General features: G+C 38.6%; 1 protein-coding gene across 6 annotated transcripts in view; it reads right to left on the reverse strand.

Moving 5' to 3' along the window:
• Positions 1-21,614, reverse strand: part of LARGE1 (LARGE xylosyl- and glucuronyltransferase 1) — a 280,599-nt gene that overhangs the window by 118,493 nt on the left and 140,492 nt on the right. For all 6 annotated transcript variants that reach the window (XR_009486501.1, XM_059846294.1, XM_059846290.1 and 3 more), the window contains one exon: positions 13,187-13,310. Coding sequence is in view for 5 of the 6 variants with exons in the window: in XM_059846294.1 (XP_059702277.1) it covers positions 13,187-13,310 (124 nt within the window). In the remaining variant the exon portion in view is untranslated. The remainder of the gene's footprint in view (positions 1-13,186; positions 13,311-21,614) is intronic.

Below are 21,614 nucleotides of genomic sequence, written 5' to 3' on the forward strand. Positions count from 1 at the left end.
TTAAAAAAAAGAGAAATTTGAATCAGGTTTTGTAATACATGACTCAATGGAAGCATGGATATCCAGAAGTAATTGGCATCTACTTGCTCTTAAACAACTTCAGCATGGGCACCATCTTGAAAATTGCGTCAGTCAGACCGTAAACTAAGTTTGAAATCTTAAAAGAAGGCAAACATAGCAAAACTTCCAGGCCACAGCAAAATCACAGAGTACTTTAAATCTGCACAAGTTGTAGCTGAATTGTATCTGACACTGATCTGAAAAGCAGTGCAATCTACATGGTGAAAGAACTTCCAGCAGCAGGGATCTCTGTGAAGCAAAACCAGACAAAGTCTTATGCAGCTGCTGGCTTCAGGCAGCCCTTAAAAATATCCTAGGCATAGGGAACAACCCTGAAATTCTGATGTGTGAATCAGGTAACAATAAAAATTGTTATTTCCTCCGACTGGATAAATAACTTTCTAGACTCAGCTGACAATTTGTTTTCACAGCTTTTTCATTACTTGCTTAGTGCTTTGCTGCTACTATGAACACTACAAGTAGCAAGATATTGGTTTTTAAATCATGTGGCCTTCATTTCAGACAAAGCTAACAGAACTGGGGATTTCATGTCACTTCTAAACTGGAGGGAAATACTGCCACCACTTTAATAAGGATCATATTCTGTGATTTGCAACATAAAGCCTAAAAAGAGGGGGTAAAAAACCAATATTGATTTGCTGGCAGAGGACAGGAAGTATTCTTTATGCATGGTTTTTCTCATCACTGTTTTTCACACAGGGAGAACATCCTGCTGTGAATATATGCCATACCTCTTCTCACATTCCTGAAACTTGAGTCACAATTCCAGCAGCACTAGCAGGGCTCAGGCTTAGTTCCAGGATAATCCTTCCCATTTTACATTGACTATACCTCACAATATCTAACCTCTTTGCTGGGATGTGTGACTGATCCCCTTTCTCACTCTCTTGCTTCCAGGGGAGCAGTATCAACATCTTGTTGCAGAGACTGAGTTAACTGGGAATCACTGAGGAAGGAGACAAGTTGGTTACCATTTAAATATGGGTAAACATTCATGCCTGTCTTTTGCACTTTTTTTTTTTCCAGGTAACACTGACAATAATAATAATAATAATAGAACCTAGATTGAGAAATTCCAAATCATCACAGATCCTGAGAGAAAGAAGACTACTGTCACCACCAACAGTTTTCTTAGAAGGAAAGCCAAAATGAATCTCATTGCATCTCACCTTCAGAAAATCACTGCCTTTGCTCCATCCTTGTCAGGCATCCAGCAAACATTAAGAGAAGAGCCTTATTTGAACAAAACCAGACTCTTCTATTAATGTTTGCTGGATAACTTGTAACTTCCACATTGAATTTAGTTTTTTCCCAGGTGATTCACATGTTTTGATTATATTGATATTCCCCCCCAAAACAAGTCCTTACTATTTATTTTGGTTGTCAAGGAAACCAAAAATCCAGCAAAGCTGGGTAACTTTTCTAGATTCAGAATTTCTGTTTTCTGAGTATTTTAAGAAATAATAATAACTTACTCTAAAAAACAATTGTAAGGAGAAAAGAATTTATACATCTTTGCTAAAATAATTCTTCTATTTCTGCTGACCTTTGCAGCTGTTCTTGCTCATCAGAGAAGCACTGGTGACTTTAATAGGATTCTGCCTCATCTTTCACTTTAAGAAACAGATGGTATCTTCCACACATGTGTGCAACAAGTCTGGATACAAATAAAAGTGAGCAAAAAGGTTGAGATAGAAATGGATGATTATTTGGACCTCTGGGTCCTGGATAATGTAGAGCAAATGCAGAAACCGTGGAGCAAGCCACAACTGGAAATGAAGATTAGATATTAAAAAGGCAGAACAAACAAATCCTCCAAAATCAGCATCAGCATACAGCAAAGAAAAATAACTGCAAATTAATTCTCATCTCTGTAGCAAATTCCATAACACTGTCTGACTGATGTTGAGGAGGTTTTTTCTTTTCTTTTTTTAAATTTTCTTTCCAAATCTCTCACCAATACACACAGGCACACAAAGGGCAGACAAGTGGGAAAAACCTAATTTAAGGATGCTTCTTCAAAACAACTTCCTTAACAACAAAATTAAATGAGGGTGCCAAGAGCTTATCCATGCTTTATATGGATACAACTGCAGACATAAACTAAAACTGATGTAGGTGATTTTTTTTTGGTCTCTGCCACTCAGGCAACAAAACATTCAGCCATACAGCCTCTTCAGAAAAGAAAGGACCAAAATGTAATTCAACTACTGTGATCTTTAGGGACTACCTCCCTCACCCCTTGGGTATTTATCTGGCTTTTGTCCCACCTTATTTAGCCCCATAAAACTCAACTGGCCAGTTTCTATTTGAGTCCTTTTCTTTACTCTCATTTGAGACTTTCTAAATTTCTTCATTGTTTCTTGCTATCTTCAAAATGCTGAATGCTCTCTTTGTTTTCCTTTCTTCATTTGTGCAAAATGCGACTGCAGAATGAAAAATTCTGGCCAGTCTCAGTTAGTGCTGTTTCTTTGTTTCTTGTGCCTTTGAGGACTCTGGCCTCAACCACAGCTGTTTTCAGCGCAGCAGCCAAGGGTGGAGGACCTAAAAGAGTCTGAGCATCTCAAGAGAGGTCAGGGAGAACCAGCCAAACAAAAGCCTCCCAGTCCCACCTCTCCAGAAGAGGCAAAAGAACAAATCTTTCCTAGAAGATAAGATAAAGCCCTTTTTTTACTTTCTTCCTGTCAGTGAATGAGTGAAGAGAGACAAACAAGCTGAAGCAGATAAAATGGCAGGAATCCAGAGCTTTCTGCTAAAAGGTGACTGACAGGTAGATCTGGCCAGACCTCACCCAGTGGTGAAAACTCAGGGCTGCCGTTCTCCCTTCATCTGTGTGGAAAGATAAGAAAGATCAATTGCCCGCTTTAATTGCCAGTGAACTCAATCAACAAGCTCTTTGTGCTAATTCATCAGGGAAGATATAAATCCATGAAAATATTATCACTGTCTGATGTACTGAAGCTTTTTCACTTCAGTAACTATGCAAGTACATACACGTTAGCTGCAGCCATTCCATGTTCTAGCACATTTCCATGCAGCTCTTGGGGTCAAAGCCCAGCAGCACACAACCTGTATTTTGCATGATGTCAGGATAACAAACAGGTGTCATCATAGCATTATCCAGGATAAAATGCAACAGCATATCCCTCATAAGCACATTTTGTTGGACAGACAACAGCAGTAACTCAGTGACAAAAACTTATCTGAAGTGAGATTCTTTCCTTATTGAAAAATCCTTTTGTAAGGATTATTAAAGAAGGCTGCAGGACAGTTACAGTGACTATTGCTAACCAAGTAATACCTGAGAGAGGAGATTGCAGGTGTAAAATACTAGTAATCATGCACAAAAACATTCCCAACCAGACACCAAGAATATTGAGGGAATGACTTCCCACCCTTTTAAACCTAAAAGATTCCCATTCAGTTTGTATCCATACAAAACAGTATTTGATAGCCAGAGTTGCAAAATAAAGAATCATAGAATATGTCAAGTTAGATGGGACCCATAAGAATCATTGAGTGCAAGTCCCTTCTCCTCACAGGACTACCTAAAACAAATCCCTATGACTAATAGGTTCATCCATGGTCAGGCTTGGACTCATGACCAGAGTTCATGAGCTTCGTGACATGACCCTGGGGAGCCTGTTCCAGTGACTGACCAACCTCTCAGTGAAGAACATTTCCTGATGCCCTACGATGGTTTGTGGAAAGGATGTGGGAATGCAGCTTCCACCAGATATCTGATATCTTAACCCAAAGTCAAAACATAGCAAATACTTATGAAAAAAAGGATCCATTCTTCTATTCAAAAGAAAATCCGTACTTACTATCAGGCATCTCACCAGTAAAATAACCTTTCTCCAGACCTAAACTTACACTATTTCTGCCTAAAGAGTATGAATAATTGAACTTCAACAGCTGAAAATGCTGCACCAGAAAAGGCCATTAGTTGGTGGAACACACATCCAACTAGTGGAATAAATGCTATATCCCATGAAGAACTCTTACATCTCTTTTTTTCACCAAAAGCAAAGAATTTCCAGGAAAACAAATCAACCTCCACTCTGCAGAGCTGGACGCCAGGTGAGTGCAACTTCTTATATAGCAATTATTGCTTCATGGGAATAAAAATTACATAAAACAGTGTTCTTTTCTCCAGTGCTAAGTATTACAATATATCAAAACTCCTAGGGACTAAAATGCTCCAGGAATACATCTAGAATAAAAAGAATAATAAAGGATAAAAGGTATTACAATTATGAAGCCAAATTAACAATAACCTAGTGCAAGAAGCACTTGTGATAGGGTGAAAAAGTGTTCTTTTTCTTTGTTATTAGAAAGAGCTACATTGTCTTTCAAACAATGCAGCACTAACTAGAGAAACAATATGAAGAAAATAAAGACATTGGGAAAACTGGGCTCCTTCAAAAGCAAGAAACACTAAAGTTCATGACATCAGTCTAGTTAATTGCCCTGCTTCTGGTTAATCACCATCAAATACTTCAGATAACAGTGAGTTTGCATTAGTGTTTAGATGAAGTAGCAGGCATGTAACTCTTACAACTTCTTGAAACATCTGTCTGAGGGCTAAGTCCACCAGTGGCACCCTAATTCCATGTAATCTTGGAGCTTCACCCTAAAGACCATCAGATAAAATTGCAATCAGACATGTGAACACAGGTCCCAAATGTCTCATTAAAACAATACAGATGGAACTATTTTAAAGGCTTTCATCTGTGTCATCTAAAAACTGTGGAATCCATTCAGCTGTGAAAGAGGTCGAATCTGAAGTAATGGAGGAGTATATGGGAAAATTAACAGGGGATCAAAATACTACTCAGTTTTCATCTTTGTTTCTGAAGGGGTGAGACCTAGACACCATCTCAAAGAATGAAACTTCCACAGCTCAAAGAATGAAACTTCCACAGGATGGAATAATTTGATTGGAAAAGAGGTAGCTCTACTAAGAGAAATTACTCAAGTCAAATTATCATCAGTGGCATCTCATTAATAACCTTACTATGTATCTCAGAAAACGAAACTTTGTAGGACTGCAGATTGACCTGAAATGTGATAACTTTACTAAGAGAAACAAAATTTCTCAATTTAGAAGTCCAAATGTTCTCATACTGAGTTGACTCAAAAAGAGGTGATGTCAATGGCATTTCATTAACAATGTTATTACATGTTCCCTCCTTTAAAGCGAGCATTGAGACTCAAATCAGCCTGGACGCCTTTACATGGACTGAGATGGTTTCAGACCCATGAGAAGAACGACTTCAGCATATGCTCGTGCTGTGCCAGGTACACAGCATGACTTTGTCATTTTCACTGCTGTGAAAACTTGCCACAGAAAAAAGGGTGCCCAGACAAGGTGAGCATCATTTTTCTCCACAAGAATGACTATTTCAGCCCCAGTCCTTCAGAAGACTCGGCTCCTACACTGCCTGCTGAACTGCTCCATGGGAAGCAGCTCACATCTGATCTATTCCCAACACTTCCCTGAATCTCAGTTGTTTCTCAGAAATAAGCCAACACCACAAATAAGCCAACATCATTTACAAGTGAAGAAACCTAATAGTTTCAGCTCCCTGGTTGTGAATCAAGAATATTCTTGGAGTCCTTGCAGCCTCCTATATTTTTCAGCTTATCAATCTGACATGGAAATACATATATTTCAGTTCTTTGTAAATCTAGAAGCAAGGCTCATTAAAAATTTTGATAAAATGCTCACATCAATACTGATCCTCACTAGGAATGCCTTGAGCAGTCACTGCTGTTCTTCTGCGAGTAATTGAATGCCCTTTGACAGGGAGGTGTCCATGTGAGCGAGTGAAAAGCCATTAAGAGCTAAGACCACCTAACTGTAGCCATTATATGCCTTACCAGCTTTCTACCTGCAGGTGCCAAAGAAAGAAATAGTGCTGGAGCACAGGATGACCATTAACTCTCTCCAGCAAGTACAGGAGATATACAACCTATACCCCTCACGCAGATCAAAGTGTTCAAATAACTTCTGTATATCCAAGGTAAGGACAGCAAAATGCTCTCATTTCTCACAGGTGGATGATAATGTTCTGAGAAAGCAGCTTCTGTAATGGGGATGCATGGAACAGACAACAGCTGCCCAAGTTAGTTTGAGACACTCTGTCTTTTTTAGGCTTTTCCAGAGCATGCTTTTTAATTTCTGTCAAATTGAATAATTTTTGGAAAATCTCATGTGAAGTTATTCATCTTTTTCTAATTCTCTGCTAAAATTGCATTCCCCGGAGGTGCAGTACATGTTGCTGTATTGAGCAGTGTTGAAGAAGCTGAATGCCAAACAAAAACCCTTGCTGTTGAAATGTCACAGCCAGCTACTATGATAAAAATGTGGGTGATTTTAAGAGGAAAAGAACTAGCTCCTTAGTCCTCACTGCACATATGTTACAAAGAGCAGCTACCCCATCTTCCAGGTGGACACAGAACAGAACAACTGTACTGCTTTTCCTTAGAACCAAGGAAAAGGTGGAGCTGCAGAGAGGCCCACAGCAATTAGAACTAAATTATAAAACTAACAAAGAACTCCAATGTTTTTTCAAAGCACCAACAGTAGGAAAGTACAAGGGGTTTACAAAGTCAGACATGAGGCTTTCTTCTCGAATAGTAGGAGAAGCACTGCACAATGTAGCACAGGAGGCAGACTTCACAAAGGTTCCACTGTACTTGGGAGTTTGAATTGCTATCTGTTTCTTGGTGGATACTAATTTCCTCCCAAACAGTTTGAAGGAAAATATCTTGGCTTACAAAACCAGGTCTGTTAATTTCCAGTCATCTTTACTGAAAATAATGGATAAAAGACTCTGTTCTTAACATGGTAGCACTGTGTCACAACCACAAACATCTTTTACCACCTGAGACTTCAGGCCTCTATAGTATTCAATATGTCCATTAGCAAATACACAAAATCTCAATTATAAAGTAGAAATTCAAGCCTAAAAATAAGCCATAAAAGTTACACAAATCTGTAAAATGTTTTGATTATAGACTTCATCTTCCAAAATCTTGGATTTGCATATTTAAAAAAAATAAAGAGAAGGGGAAATGACAGGAAGCAGCAGCAGTCAATGCTTATCATTTCACTGACATGTGCAGTAGGCCAGTTTACAGGAAGACAAAAGGCTGGTGAAATGCAGGAGCACTGCAAGCCCCCCATAACATGTGAGAGTTTTAGATCAAAACCTCAGTGCCATAGAAACCCTTTAACTGAATACTTACTGCTGTGTAAATGAATGTAAATATAAACAGATGCCAGGTTTCTCATTCTGTGTTGCATTAATAGCAATTAGATCTTGCATATGAAGTGGAAAAGAAATGAAGGGAAGAAGCACACTTCTCCTTCATAACTTTGTGTGTTAGCCTCTGAGGCACGTAGTGAACTACTTAACAGACAAACAACCCTGCACTTCCCTTAACAATATATTATCTGCATGCAGTGCAATGCAAATACAGTCAAACCCTTACAATCCATGATAGTTTAGGGGTCAGTCACTATTAATGTGAGACAGATTGTTATAGGTGGCTGCAACATCCAGCGGAACTTCTTGACTAGGAAGATGATGGAAGGCAGGAGAATGCTGACCAATTTTATTGTTCAAGGCTTTATCAACACTGCTATCGTTGTCACCCTCTTAAACTGATGTGAAAACCACCAAGCTAATAATCTGTTCATCAAATACACTCTCATATCTTCCCAGCTGCCAATCAGAATCCCTTTCTCCCACGCTCCGATGGTGGTAGCTGCTGTTACTTCTGTTAGAAGTATTTGTTTGATCATGCCTCCAAAATTGGTATATTGCAATACTGCAATACATACAGCCTTATCACTACTATCATTCATTGGAAGAGCTTCCGCTGGCATCCAAAGATTTCATGGCATTTGAGTTACCTTCAGTGCAATTTACTGTAAAGACATTCACATAGTGAGTATACTTTAAAACAACTAACATTATTGGGATTTTGACCTACAGTAATGTTTGCATGGACAATACAATGTGCCAGACAGGACACTTGCTGTCTAGATGGTAAAGGGAGTCTCCATAGCGAGGGTTCTTACAGAGTCATGTTAGTTGGACTGGGTGAGACTCCCTAAAATGTGTTTCTGTACAATTTTTGTAACCCAGCTGACCGACGGCCATACCTGACCACTGCAAGATATGTATTATGTGTCACTATAGATCACCTTAACCTATGTACAAAACATTTCCTAACTATCTTAAGTATATACAATAGACTGTCCTACGTGATCATTTCTACACATGCAGGAACTGTTCTTATTGATTGTCTTACTCTTGTACAATTGATTAACTTTGCAGCAGGAACTGTCTGTGAATATGTGGGACAGCCAGATTCTTTGCCCAGTATGTTAATCGACATGCTTAAGCATACAAATTGGTCTAGGCACAGCAGGATCTGCCTGGGGAATCTTAAGAACTCTCTGAAATTCCCACCAGGACCACTCCTGTAACAAGCTGTCAAATACTTCTTGTGCCAGCAGTTCCATCAATCGCCTAGTTTCAACTTGGGATGCTGTCTCAAACTAGTCCTTTATTTCATCTGTGCAGACAACAAGCCTGGGAGTTCCCAGACCACTGTGGGAATTTAGGTGCACTAGGGGTGCACACAGGCTCAGCACTGAGAACCAACTACAGTACAATCATAATTAAAGAATTAAACTTTATTTTTCTGCTTAAGTTTCACAGGTTGCCCATTAGCTCAGCTGTCTAGAGTATGGTGCTAATGACACCAAGGTCATGGGTTCAATCTCTCTATGGACCCTTTGCTTAAAGCTGGACCCGATGATCCTTGTGGGTCCCCTCTAACTCAGAGTATTTTGTGATGTCTGTCTAAATGATGTCAATATCTGACCTAGTGAACTGTTTTCAAAATTCAGATGAAAGTGACTAAGAAGTAATTGACCTTATACTGCAGTAAATGCCCAAAGATAGGTGATCTTTATGCCATGCATTACCTGAGTTTGGTTGTGCTGAATCAGACTACTGATTTTGACTGAGTGTGCAGATGTCAACATTTCTGATAGGAAATCACCTAATGCAGCACTGGTACTCAGATTTGTGGTCTGTTGTTTCTGGGAACAGTAAAAGCTGGAATACTGTCCATATATATAGCAACGAATGGAGCCTTTCATATTTCTCTTTTAGATCAAATGTTCATCTACTACAAAAACCTATTCACCATCCCTTCAAGTTCATAAATCAATTGCAGCACATGCAGGCTAAACTATTTAAAGGAGATGGCTTTTCTGCTCTATCAGTGATTAAAAGACTGTGTATCTGGGCCATTTACCCACAGCAGAACAGGCAACTGCTCATTCTACATTCTTCCTTCTTCAGTTCACCTGATGTTGTCACCAGTGTGTCAGGCAACATTTGGGAAAACAAACTCACCTCATCTGTATTCCACCTATCACATACAGTAGTGCCTTATCGGCTGTTCCTTCTGCTCTGGGACAGTGCAGATCACAATGGATTTAATGCCTGCATTTCCCTGGGAGTGAACTGACACGAGATTCCATGTTTAACAATGAAGTGCAGAAGCCAAGTGCCCAAGCTACACACCTTCAATAGTTTGTTCTGGAGCTTCTTCATGTAAGACTGAACTGAAAAAACCACAATACCCTTCAGCCTGATATTTGCAAATTACAGCTGTAATAGATGAATGTTTCACAAGTATTTTTTTTCTTTTAGTTAATGCTCAAAGAAGACCATTTTCAGTTTCCAGTTATTTTGTGGGATGCATTGCTGTAATAGATACATCTAGGCATTAGGACCAAAGCTGACTAAAACAACTAAAATGATCATATAAAGTGAATTTACACTGCCAAGGAACTTTCCAGTTTGCAGTCACAGCCATATGTGGCCACATAAATTTGGAAGAGTTATGTGTGGGCCATACTGAGTAGAGCAAGAATGAAGTATGGAGCTGTGGAATAGTTCAATTACCGGCACCATTATCAGCAGCCTACACTTCAAGGATGCTTATTGCTGATTACTGACTGCATGTAGCAAGTTTAGTTAATGGGAGAGAGTTCCAAATCCCAACAGCAAGTGAGTTGGGGGAGAGCTTTTAAGCACCCATCTATCTCCCTTGAGGTTATTGGCAAGGCAGTGAGGAGACAGGCCAAGTTATGTTGGGAAGGTTACAAGCATCTTAGTGGAACTGGCTGTTAAAATCTTCAAACTAACTGGTTTAAAGAAATACATCCAGCAAGCTGCCATCTCAACTGTGTCTGACTTTTTTCCTGGAAATGCTGTTATTTTGGCTCAGCTCCACAGTGAAGTCTCCTCCTCTTCTATCCCATCCCTTATCATGTACCCAAAGATATACCTTTCCTTGGCCATTCTTTCCTGTGCTCCATCTCTCTTCCAAGCAGGCTGCTGGTAGTTCGGCAGCATCTGCTTCTATGAAGAGAATGAACCTAGGCTCTTTGTGGTGCAACAGGAATGTGAACAGCTGTTGTCACCTTGCAAAAGGAAAAATAAGTCTTCTCTAAGTTTTAAAAGGAACATCTGACATACTTAATTCACAGCAGAAAAGTAGATATGTTGGTTTGCTGGCTCTAGAAATCCTGATATAATCCGTGGTACCTTGTCTTCCCTTTCTTGCACTGAAGTGTCCAGTTTTCCTCTAAAAGCTGAGAGAAAACAACAGCCACAGCCAAGACTAATTTTCTATGCCTTTCTTCAGGACACTGGTTTCTCTAACTCTAAGCTAAACAGCATGTATTTTAAGAGCTGCAGGATATGTTAAGAAACACTGCCAAATACCAAATACTTTAGTCTCCAAATTCTGCCTTTTAAAAAATTAATATGCTACTGGAAACTGTTGCCTGAATTCTAAATAGCAACTTGAAAACAAAAAAGCATCCATATTATTTATGGAGGATCTAATATTATGTGCTCTCTTCCACTGTTTGAGCAGGAACAGGAGCAGAAGCAGGACTTTTCCCAGGACTTAAAGGCTTAATCTAATATGCCAGCTCCTGCTGCATTAGAAGGAAGAGGCTGAAAGCTCATACATATCCAATGGGAAAAAAACAAACATGAAATGAAATGTTTTCTGCAGCAGCTAAAATGTGTTCCAAAATAACCGAACATCAGTGAATGAAAGCTAAGCAGAAAGTTCTCACGCCATTACTCAGTTTAAACCCTTTTAAAAGTCAGAAATTGGTATTGATTGCAGGTTTAAAAAAGAACTATGGAGGGTCATTTAACTGAAACATAGTATATACTGTAACAATGAATCCATAGATCACTTCAGAGAAAGACAGGCTTTCTAGTAAACATCGAGCATCAGCTCTATGTTTTCTTAACACCAGGCAGCAAAATACAGCTCCCAAGAGTGCAGGTGAAATACATGAACCCAAACCAATCATTAAATCCTCTCTAGGGGCTACATAAGGAACAAATGAGATGAGCTCCTACAGCTGTCTGTAAACAGCTCCTCTGTCGTCTTTGCTAAAACCTGCAGAATGATCTGGATATGAGCCAGAATCATTCCTGGCTTTTTAAAACTCAGTTTATATTTATAACTCTTTGCTCTCCTTTGCCAGTGTCTGTCACATTCTCCTATGCTCAATTCTATAAACTGTGATTTCTTTTTGGCCAAAGAAATCAGGGAAATTGCTTGGTATGGAAAACGATGAGCTCGGAACAAGAGAGGCAAACTTGGAAAGACCTATTTATGCATCAATACCTGCATCCAGCCAAAAAGTGTTCCTCAACCTAAAGCCTATGGGTTACATGCAAGATAGTCTAGTGTTGATGTAGGTCACCAGTCATATAAAAAATTAAGGCTCAGTGAAGAGGGAGGGACAAAACAGTTTTGCTCTGTAGCCTCTTATCTGCTCAGTGCTTTGCCTATAAATCAGAAATTGAGGATCACTGAAGTAAGCTCTCTTGGTTATTATTTACTTAACTAGATTGGACCATACCCAAATGACCAGAAGGAAAACACTAAGAGATTTCTCTTCCCCAGCTGAGAGGCTAATTAAAAACCCTACAATTTGCAGAAAAGCACATGTAACATAGACACGTACAAGATTGGTAGGAAAAAACTCCTCCTTGCTATGAAGCTATAAAGAACAGAAGGAAGATCTCTGGCTAATTAGGTTAATATCAGCTTATGGCTTCACGTAAAAGAACCAATGAAAAATAAAAACAGAAACAAAGTATTTTTCTCAAGAATCACTTTTTTCCCTTCTCCATCTCTTTCTAAAGCTTTCTGTATTCAATATTTCACAACGTGGTGTGCTTTGAATTTCCCCCTTAATAAGTACAGCATTTTGCTAAATTTTGATTTTTTTCCTTGTTTTAGGGTCCTGTTCAGAACAGTCTGGTAAGTCATACAAATTACTGCCACCAACTTCAAATGCTAAAATCTGAATACTTCATTCTACCTCCACAGGCAAAAAACCATACAGCTCAAAATCAGTGCTGTGCCTCCATGCTCTGATTTAAACTTTTTAAGTACGAAAAGGTAATTACTTTGAGTAAGCGATTCCCCCCGGGCTCCCTGCCGTTGATTGAACTCTTTTCATAATCATTCTTTTTGGAAGGGCATCCAGACAAAAAAGGTAACTATGTACTAATGCCACCTTGTCGAAATATGTGTACTTAGAGTTTCATACACCTGTGCTTGAGGAATGCAGGGCAGTTAAGTGTCTCCAGTAACAGACTTGGGCTTATTGAGCAAGATTCTTAAGATTCCACCACTGCTACTAGGAAGAAGTATCCTTAAAAAAAACATAGTGTGATCAGATGGACAGCCAGAATCCTCTTGCTAGCAAGTAAAATTCTAAGCTGCTATACAAAACGCTTCATTAGCTGCTCTCATTCCAGAGAAACTGCACAGATTTTAGCCATTTAGCATCTTCCAGATACATGTAATTGGGGTTACAATCGTGTCAGTTAGAATTAGTTGTCATCAGGGAGAATATTTTTAGGCAGTAGTTCCCCTGCAATTTAGCAGTCAAGGGAGATGAGGAGCAAAGGGGTGACATCAAATGACAAGTATATGACTGACACCTGCTTCTGTGTGTCTTTACCTTGAGCTCATCAGCATCATAGAAGTCTATGCGCACAGCAGGGACCATCCACGTCTGGAACAGAGTTGCCAGGATCTGTTTGGCAATTGCATCTGCGATGAGGTGGAAGTGGAGTGGGTTCCGCCTGATATGAGAAGGGAGAGAAACGCATTAGTTCAAAGGTTTGTAATTCCTGTTCTTAAAGGACAACATCAGAATTTACAAAGTTTCATCTGTGTCTACCATGTCAAGTTTTGAGTGTGCAGCATGTCTGGTGGAGTCCTGCTCTGTGGCCAAAATGCTGAGACACAATTTGAATACACATGACCACAACACAATACTCAGTCAGTTTCTGGGTGGCTATGAACACAGAGATCCTTTGACTCCAGCAGAATGTGATGATTTATACCATCTAAGAGTCTTGTCCCATGCACCAGCTCCTTAATAAAAGGCCAAGTTAATATCCCTTTGGGGACTTGAGCTTTGGAAATTATTGTTTCAGTTTCTAGGTGAACCTGGTAATTTATCTTTATGGTAAGAAGACTATATAACAATTTGAATGAGGTGAAATCCTGGGACCCTTGAGTTTACAAAGAACTTTTCTACAAAGCAATCTTGGGGAACCAACAACTGTCCCATAGGAACCCAAAATTAGATGTTTCAGGTGAGTGCCTTCTAGCTATTCACTGGCATAGTGAACAGAATGAAATTGCAAATCTTACCACATCCTTTTTTCCTAATGGTTAGAGAAAGGCATGACGAAAGGAAACATTTTTACTTCAAAACACCAGATCTGGGTTCATTTCTGTAATTACAGGAGTTAGGCTAACTGAAAAGCTTCAAAACAAGACAGGTGAAGCCAGTATCAGCAGGAGTGGCAAGCTCTGACAAAGTGTATGGGTTTTTTTATACTAATGTGAACTCAGACATTATAAATACCATGTTTAATTCCCATAACCTCCCTCCCTTTTTGTGAGAAAATAAGCAACAAAATTTGATCATAACTTCTGAGGTAGGAAACCTACCAGTGCAAGTTAGTCACAAATTGTAGTCTTCCACGTTTACCCCTAGCTTAGCAACTTCCCTTTCAGCAGAAAAGGACAGACTTTGAAAACACTACTAAGAAGAAAAATGGCTTGCTTAGACTTCAGCATGGGATCAACCTTTCTTTGATCCCTAGAGTGGAATAGTGGATTCTCATTTCTATGGAATTTGTAAAGCTAAATGAGTGTACTTGTTAATTGGTATTTTTCATCTAACAAGAGAAGTATTTAGTTTCAGATGTTGATTAAAGCAGAAGATGAGTGATGCTATTGCATTTTTCAGTGTGAATGAAAAGTGAGGAAAACTATGTTAGCTCAGGCCAATATACTTCCATTAAACTTTTGGGCATAACCCAAAAAATGAAAGTTATTTTTTCTCAATTTTCTACATTAATGAAAAATGTGTGCCTTCCTTTTAATGTTTCTCTTCTTGCTTTGATGAGTAATACTGCTTCCCACTGAACAAAGTCCACAGGAAAATGTAAAAATACATATAATTGTTCATAGTATTTTAACAGACCCCTCAGCAGAAAGAGGAGGTTGTTGTGAGAAGCAATGTACACCTGGATTTTGCAGATCCAGCCTAGCACTTGGGGCTGCCAGTGAAGCTGCTGTATTGGCTTCAAGGACACTGTGGATCACATCATGTGCTTACAGGAAAAGCAGAAGAGGGCTGGGTAGAAGCCTTATATATGAGCTAATCATGATGGCAGAATAAACCCACAGCTGATCTGCCTTAAACCATATCCAAAACACTAAGCCACAACACGCTTTTCAAAAGACAAAAAGGTCTTTCAATCTCTAGCTTGTCCTGGACGGAGGAGGGGAGAGGAAAAGGCACAAGCTGCCAGCTGCTGAGTGTCCCATTACCAAGCTAAAGGGATCACAGCAATTACATTTGCTTCACCAGCCCAGCAGGAGAGTAGAAGAGGACATCCTGGCTCATGCAGATTCCGCAGTAACCAGGCACCTTGCCAAGAAAGAATCAGGAAACAGCAGTGATCAGGAAATACATCTCATTGCTAGAGACAAGGCCAAGAGAAACAAAGGACAACACCGGTGGCTTTGGGAACCGGCAAAGCGGTATCTCAAGGCAAATAAATGTTCAATATCAACATACACATCCCACATAGCTCCCCTCTGCTAAGGAGGGACTGAGTCTAGATTCTGGTATGACTATTTCCCAGCTGGTGTTCTTCAGTAATTTCCTTCAGTAATTTTTTGTTCTGGGTTATTTATCTTATATTCTAAAGTAGAAATTTATCTTATATTCTAAAGTAGAATAAGAAGAGTAAAAAATCAGTTAAAAAAATGAAGGCTCTGTCTTCTTTCAAATGATAATTTAGTTAAATGGAATTTATATAAAATATTTAAAGATGAAACACACTAGTTGAAAAGAAAAAATCTGACGCAAAGACACTCAGATGTTCAGTAGCAGTTTATACTTATTTGAATGACCCAGAGTGTATGAAACTTATATGGGAACAAGTGGGTGACATTTACTTTAGTTCATCTCCTACTGGGAGAAAGAAAAAAATATAGCTGTACTCCCACACAGAAATCTCTTTCAAGTTGTTAGCCTCATGGTAAAGATTCAGCTGGAAGGAAAGTGTGTGTCAGAGGCAAGGCAAAAAATTATCACTTACAAAAATGTATCCCCAAAACAGTATAGTGACCTGATGACATCTACAACTAAATGTGCATCAGCCACAGAAAATTTTACTCCAGACGAAATTTCAGTACTGTGAAATGGTGAGGTTTAGCACAGTGCTGGAAGCCAACAGTGTACAGCCTCAAAGCTGGAAGACCTTCTGAAGGTTACCATACTAGCATACACACAGATGACATCTTTCACCTCTTCTGCTGTCTGCAATATGCGAAGCCTAAAAGATATGGATTGCTTCAAAGTGTTTAAGAAACAAGTTTAAAAGCTTGAAGATCAACCAACATTCATTAACAAAGATACAGAAGAGATTCTGCAAGATGACAAATCTTTCTCAAGAGATATATGAAAGGGAAGTCATGATTATCTGACAACATGATTGAATCAGTGCCTCTAAGAATTGGGGATGACAATCAGGATATTGTGAAGGATTCCATTGAAAGCAGAATTTCATTAAATTGGGACATTTTGCTCATTTTCCACTAGGCACATCAAGAGAACTAAAAAAACACACACAAAGGCTGGTTGTATCTTGTACTGATAGAAATCACTATACTGTACTGGGGACAGTTTCTTCAACTATGGAATAACATGGGTCAATATATGGCAACTGTGATAAACTTCTCCCACAAAACTAACAGGTTTTGGAAAATCCCCAGTATTCATGTGAATTAATCTGTTCAGGAATAAATGTTTCTAGTATTCCAGGTTTCAGAACAATGAGCCCCAGGTCTTCCAGATTCCTTACTACAGAAGCAGGTATTGAAACAGCCATAGAATTTCTCACAAGGTCCAGAAATAGTTAATCTTTTTTACTTCAATGATTTTGAACATTTGAACTTCTACCAACTACAACTTTTCACAGTTTCTGCTACACAGGAAATGTTGATGCATTAATGTCTTAATTTGGTAAAATGTAGTTCCAAAATATGGCCATTTCCCATCAAGTGGAAACTTAAGGTTCTAAGTACTCTGTTCAGAAAACTGCAAATCTTCCTATATTAACTTATTTTCACTCACCTTAAGATCAGAACACTATCTGACAACGTAAATCATATGTAAATAGCACACATTTATTTTCCTAAATTACTTTCCTCAAAAGTGAACAAAGGGAGATTCTAGCCAAGATTTTCAAGCATGGATGCTTAAATATAGGTTCTTAGACCTAAATATAGGAGTTTGAATGAATGCCCTCATTTTCAAAATTGCTGAGGTCCTATAAAGTTAGGAAAATGAAAAGATGTCAATTTTTTAAAAGTCAGGCCATGAATGTAGAAGTCTATTCCAATGTAACCATTTATCTACATTTTTTCTTATCATGATGTCTTATTCTTGCGTTTCAAAATGTCTTACTCTTCATCAGATTTATGATCTGCTTACTCAAGCATTTGTTGGCCTTTCTTTTCAAATAGCCACTGCCACAGAGTTAAATACAGAAATCTACAATTGAAAAAGGGAGTAGTGAACCAAGGCTCACTATTCCCTTCTGCAGTATTCCATAGCTCAATTGTCAGTAACTCAAAAGGCAGCTCCTTGGCTGCTTGGTTACACAGTTCTCTATCTGCAACAGAGGAATTTTATTTTCTAAGAATACGAAAAGGTCAGTAGCCCAGGGGGTTTATTTCCAAAACCTATACTTTATTAAGGGAAGCACAACAAGGTAGTACCTGTTATATCTGTAACAAATGATTACAGGAACTTCAAACAGGAATTATAAAAGGCAGTTTGGGAAACTTTTTCTCCTAATGGCCATATGACAATCCCTCTCTCAGATGAGAAAAATTTTAATGTGAAAATCTTCAAGATGTTTTTATACCCCTTCACACCCACTATTGATGAAAATGCTCCCCAAGCTATTGGAGAGAGCCTAAATACACACTTGCTGCATCACTCATGGATCTTCTTGTTTTGTGTTTACTTACAGAATTTCTTTGGGAAGTACTAAAAGTAAATCATGGGCAGATTTTTCTAAACATTGCTTTCTCCATTATGCATCTATTGTTAGGACAGCAAGAAAAAACAAAAAGTGTGTATTGTTGATGCATTTATATGGATCAGAGAAACCAGGTCACGCTTCATGTTTTTTTTGCCAGAATAACTTCACACAAAAGAGACCGACACATTAGAAAAGTTATAAACACTGTCAGAGGCTTTGAATTCTCAAATTAACTCCATTAAGGCAAAGTGGTCTCAATGGAATATAGCCATTAGATTATATAAGCTTTAATTATCAGCCAGTGTTGACTTGTGACTTTTACTTCGAAATTACATGTCATCCTTTTAATTTAATTTAGATTTTCATTTGCTTCGCCTTATTCTACTTGTTCTAAGAAAAAAAAAAAAAAAGAGTTCATTATTCATACAGCATTCTGTAACACAGCTTCATATCCTGTTCTTAAAAATGCTCAGACATACACTTTAAGGTTACAAGCAACCTTCTTAAAGCAAAGAGGCAACTTCCTATTAAAAAGCATTTGTCTGGTTGTCTGGTTTTGTTTCCATTCCTTACAAAGCCTCCACACTCCTATGCCACTATTGCTTTAGCACAAATGGAGAGTACAGCCAAAAAAGTAAATGCAGTGTCTCCTGTGAAGAAGAGGGACTGACATAGTGGGGAAAAAACCAAAAGGGCACAAAAAACCAACACAGTACATGCTGGCACAAAAGAGAAGTTAATTGTTTACAGATTGTCAGGCTGACCTAACTGCCAGAAACATGCTATAATTGTGTAAGTTTGTTTTTTATTTTGTTTCCAAATGAAACAGTGTTAGGCATGTCTTTGAAAAACCATTTTAGCTCTTACTCAAGACTTATCTGAACAGAGAAAGTATCTTTTTTAATATGTAACTAGGATTGTGGGCTGTTTCTGTAGCACTCTAAGGTTTGCAGTTTTCAGAAATGGAGTAAAACATTGAAAAATCACCAATGTAATTTGAACCAATAGTTGCAAAGAACGCTATCAACCACAGGAAACTGCTTGCTTCAGTTTTGGAAAAGAAATGCAGGTGCTTTTTAGCTTACCACTATAATCACTGTTTCCAAAAGTATTTGCACTTCATTCTGCCTATTTGACCCAATATAATAAATTTTTAGTGTTTAGTCTTTTGGTTTGGAACAACTAAAGTGAGGCTGCTCTTAGGACATGGTGATTGGCTTGTGTTAAACTCAGAGATAATTTTTTTTAGCCCTGCAATGGCTTTGTAAAATCTGTCATAACTGGGAACTGGATGTGCAAGAAAGGAAAGCAGGAAAGTTGCAGAGTAGAACTGAGTATTCATTCTACAAGCCTCCCTCTGTGCAGCGCTGCCAATGCATATTTATCAGATTGCACACCCTGCACTATCCCAGCTCTGCTGAGTCTCCTCCTGAGAACAGACTGTCAGTTCTGTCAAACTGGGTGTTAAAAGCTGCTGGATTTTGTGGCTGGAACATACATTTTTGAAAGACAAAACTGGAATCTAGCTCCTTTGTCACTGGGAATGAAACACATTTCTGAACTATGGTGTTCTTATATGGAATCAATCACACTACCCCTTTCCTCTCCTTTTCTCACTCTCTGGAACCTGAAGATAGATATGGTTTCTCAAATGGTCTGAACAAGTAGCTTGCCTAAGTCTCACAATATATATGGTATGACTCAAATCTTGGTGTTTAGGCCTGTGGAGAGCTGAAATGTTCAATATGCAGGATTTGCTATACATTCATGCAAGAGAGAGGACACAGCACACTCCATCTACAGAAAAGCCTGTAGCATTTATCCTTAATGACCCAGCACTCCTGCTGTTTTGTGTCTCTATCTAGCACTCTAGCTAAAGTTGGGGGTCTAACAAATATGTTAATGCTCCCTGGAATTAGACTGACATGGCCTCCTTTTCTCAGAGCTTTTCTATTAGAGAAGTAGGGATTTCCTATGGAAGTAGGGAATTTAGGTATATAGTTTTGTATCAAAATGCATGCTAAAACATGCCTTAATTACTAACCTGTACAGAAATGCCAAAAGAAGGACATACCATCTTCATGAATTCCAGACAGAGTCACTGAAATCAGTGTCTTACAACAAACACCAACTGAGGTGCAGGAAGACAGGTGAGGACATTAAGCCTGGTTGCTTTGAGGGGTCAGCTGCTTAATCAGTAGAGTGAATTCAGGGTGTCTTGAAGGAAAAACAAAATCTCTATGACAGTTAAGTTTGGCATATTTTTTCTGTTCTTGCAAAACTTATATTTGTATGTGAGATTGAATGTGGTGATACTGGAAATGAAGAACCAGTAGCCTAACTTAGAAATTAGGATAGCAAACTTCTTGTTAAGCAAAATTCTCCATTGGAAGCATACAGACCTTTCAAACAACGGCTTATTGGACAATGCCAGCTAGGATGCGCTTCCTGGTGCATATTTAGGGTTAGAAGAAGAGACATCTCCATGCCTGTTTTCACTGACTACCCTCAAGTCAGAGGTAAACCTGATGCTGCCATCATGAAGCACTGACTATCTGAACCAACCACTGCCAACTCTCCTAACTCAATCCTCCTAAATGCACTATCACGACCTGTCTCCATTCTTCATTCCTATAATTAAATAGATCATAGCAACTAAAAGTAGCCTTTCCAATCATCACCATTTCTGAATTTCATAGTGGTCTCCAAAACAGCAGTTTGCACATGGCAACCAACACAAAGAAACTTAGTTCTAAATCAATATTCAGCTTAGTTTGCTGTTTCTTTTTGCTTATTCTGCATCCTTCTACAAAACTGCCATTCCAAAGATAAAGATACAAGAAAGGAGTGCTACTGAAGCATGGTCATGGAGTCATAGCATCAACTGATGCTTAAGAAGCCTGTGTTTTCTAGAAGATAAGAAAGAAATGTCTGTCTCTTTTCTGAGAATATCTTCTCTTTCTAGCAAACAATTTAATACCTAGTGAGAAACCCTAGTTCTAGGCAGGAATGGACTTAGACTTGTCTTCAAGTATGTTCTCAGCAAACAAGGGAGATAGGTTATCTGAAATGTACTCAGGTTTCATTAGCTATACCGGACTTTATCTTGACCACCTCTGCTGAGCTCAACATATCCTCCGAGATGAGCAGCAGTGCAGACCAAAACCAGTATGTTCTTGACAGAGGCAGAATCCATCAGACTTAGAAATGCCAATATTAATTACCTTTTTTGTTTTAATATTTTCATTTGTTATTATTTAATAATTTAATTACATGGCAGTATCGTTTATAAATTTGCTATCTGCTCTCAGGAGTGCCTTAAGTAAAGCAGGGACATTTCCTCTAAAGAACACAGGGAGAGGTTGTTTAAACCTTTGAGCTGTGAGATTCCTATTATTTACAGAACATTTGGAAACAGAAAGATTCAAGCCTTCTCAAAATGGATACAAGTATTAGGATAGAAAAACAGGCAGAAGCTTACCACTAGGATAACTCATGTCACCACAAAAATATCATTTTCCATTAAATCCCTTAGAAACAACAAAAAAATACAAAACCTCCCCACATCCTTGCAATGTAAACCCAGTTTACACTGAACAATTCAAACTTCTAATTGGAAATAGATATAGTTTTAATGTTCACCAGAATTGAAACGTTCAGTAAAATCCTCCAAAGACAATGACATGGATATTTACTGCATTTTTGCCTTTGTTATATTTTTTAGCATTGTTCTTCTGGTCCTACCCCCATCTAAAATGAACATGATACTTCTCAAAAGACTTGCACTACGACTGTGTGTTGATAATG

Source organism: Haemorhous mexicanus, chromosome 5 (genome assembly GCF_027477595.1).
Source record: "Haemorhous mexicanus isolate bHaeMex1 chromosome 5, bHaeMex1.pri, whole genome shotgun sequence".
In the NCBI taxonomy this organism is placed as follows: domain Eukaryota; kingdom Metazoa; phylum Chordata; class Aves; order Passeriformes; family Fringillidae; genus Haemorhous; species Haemorhous mexicanus.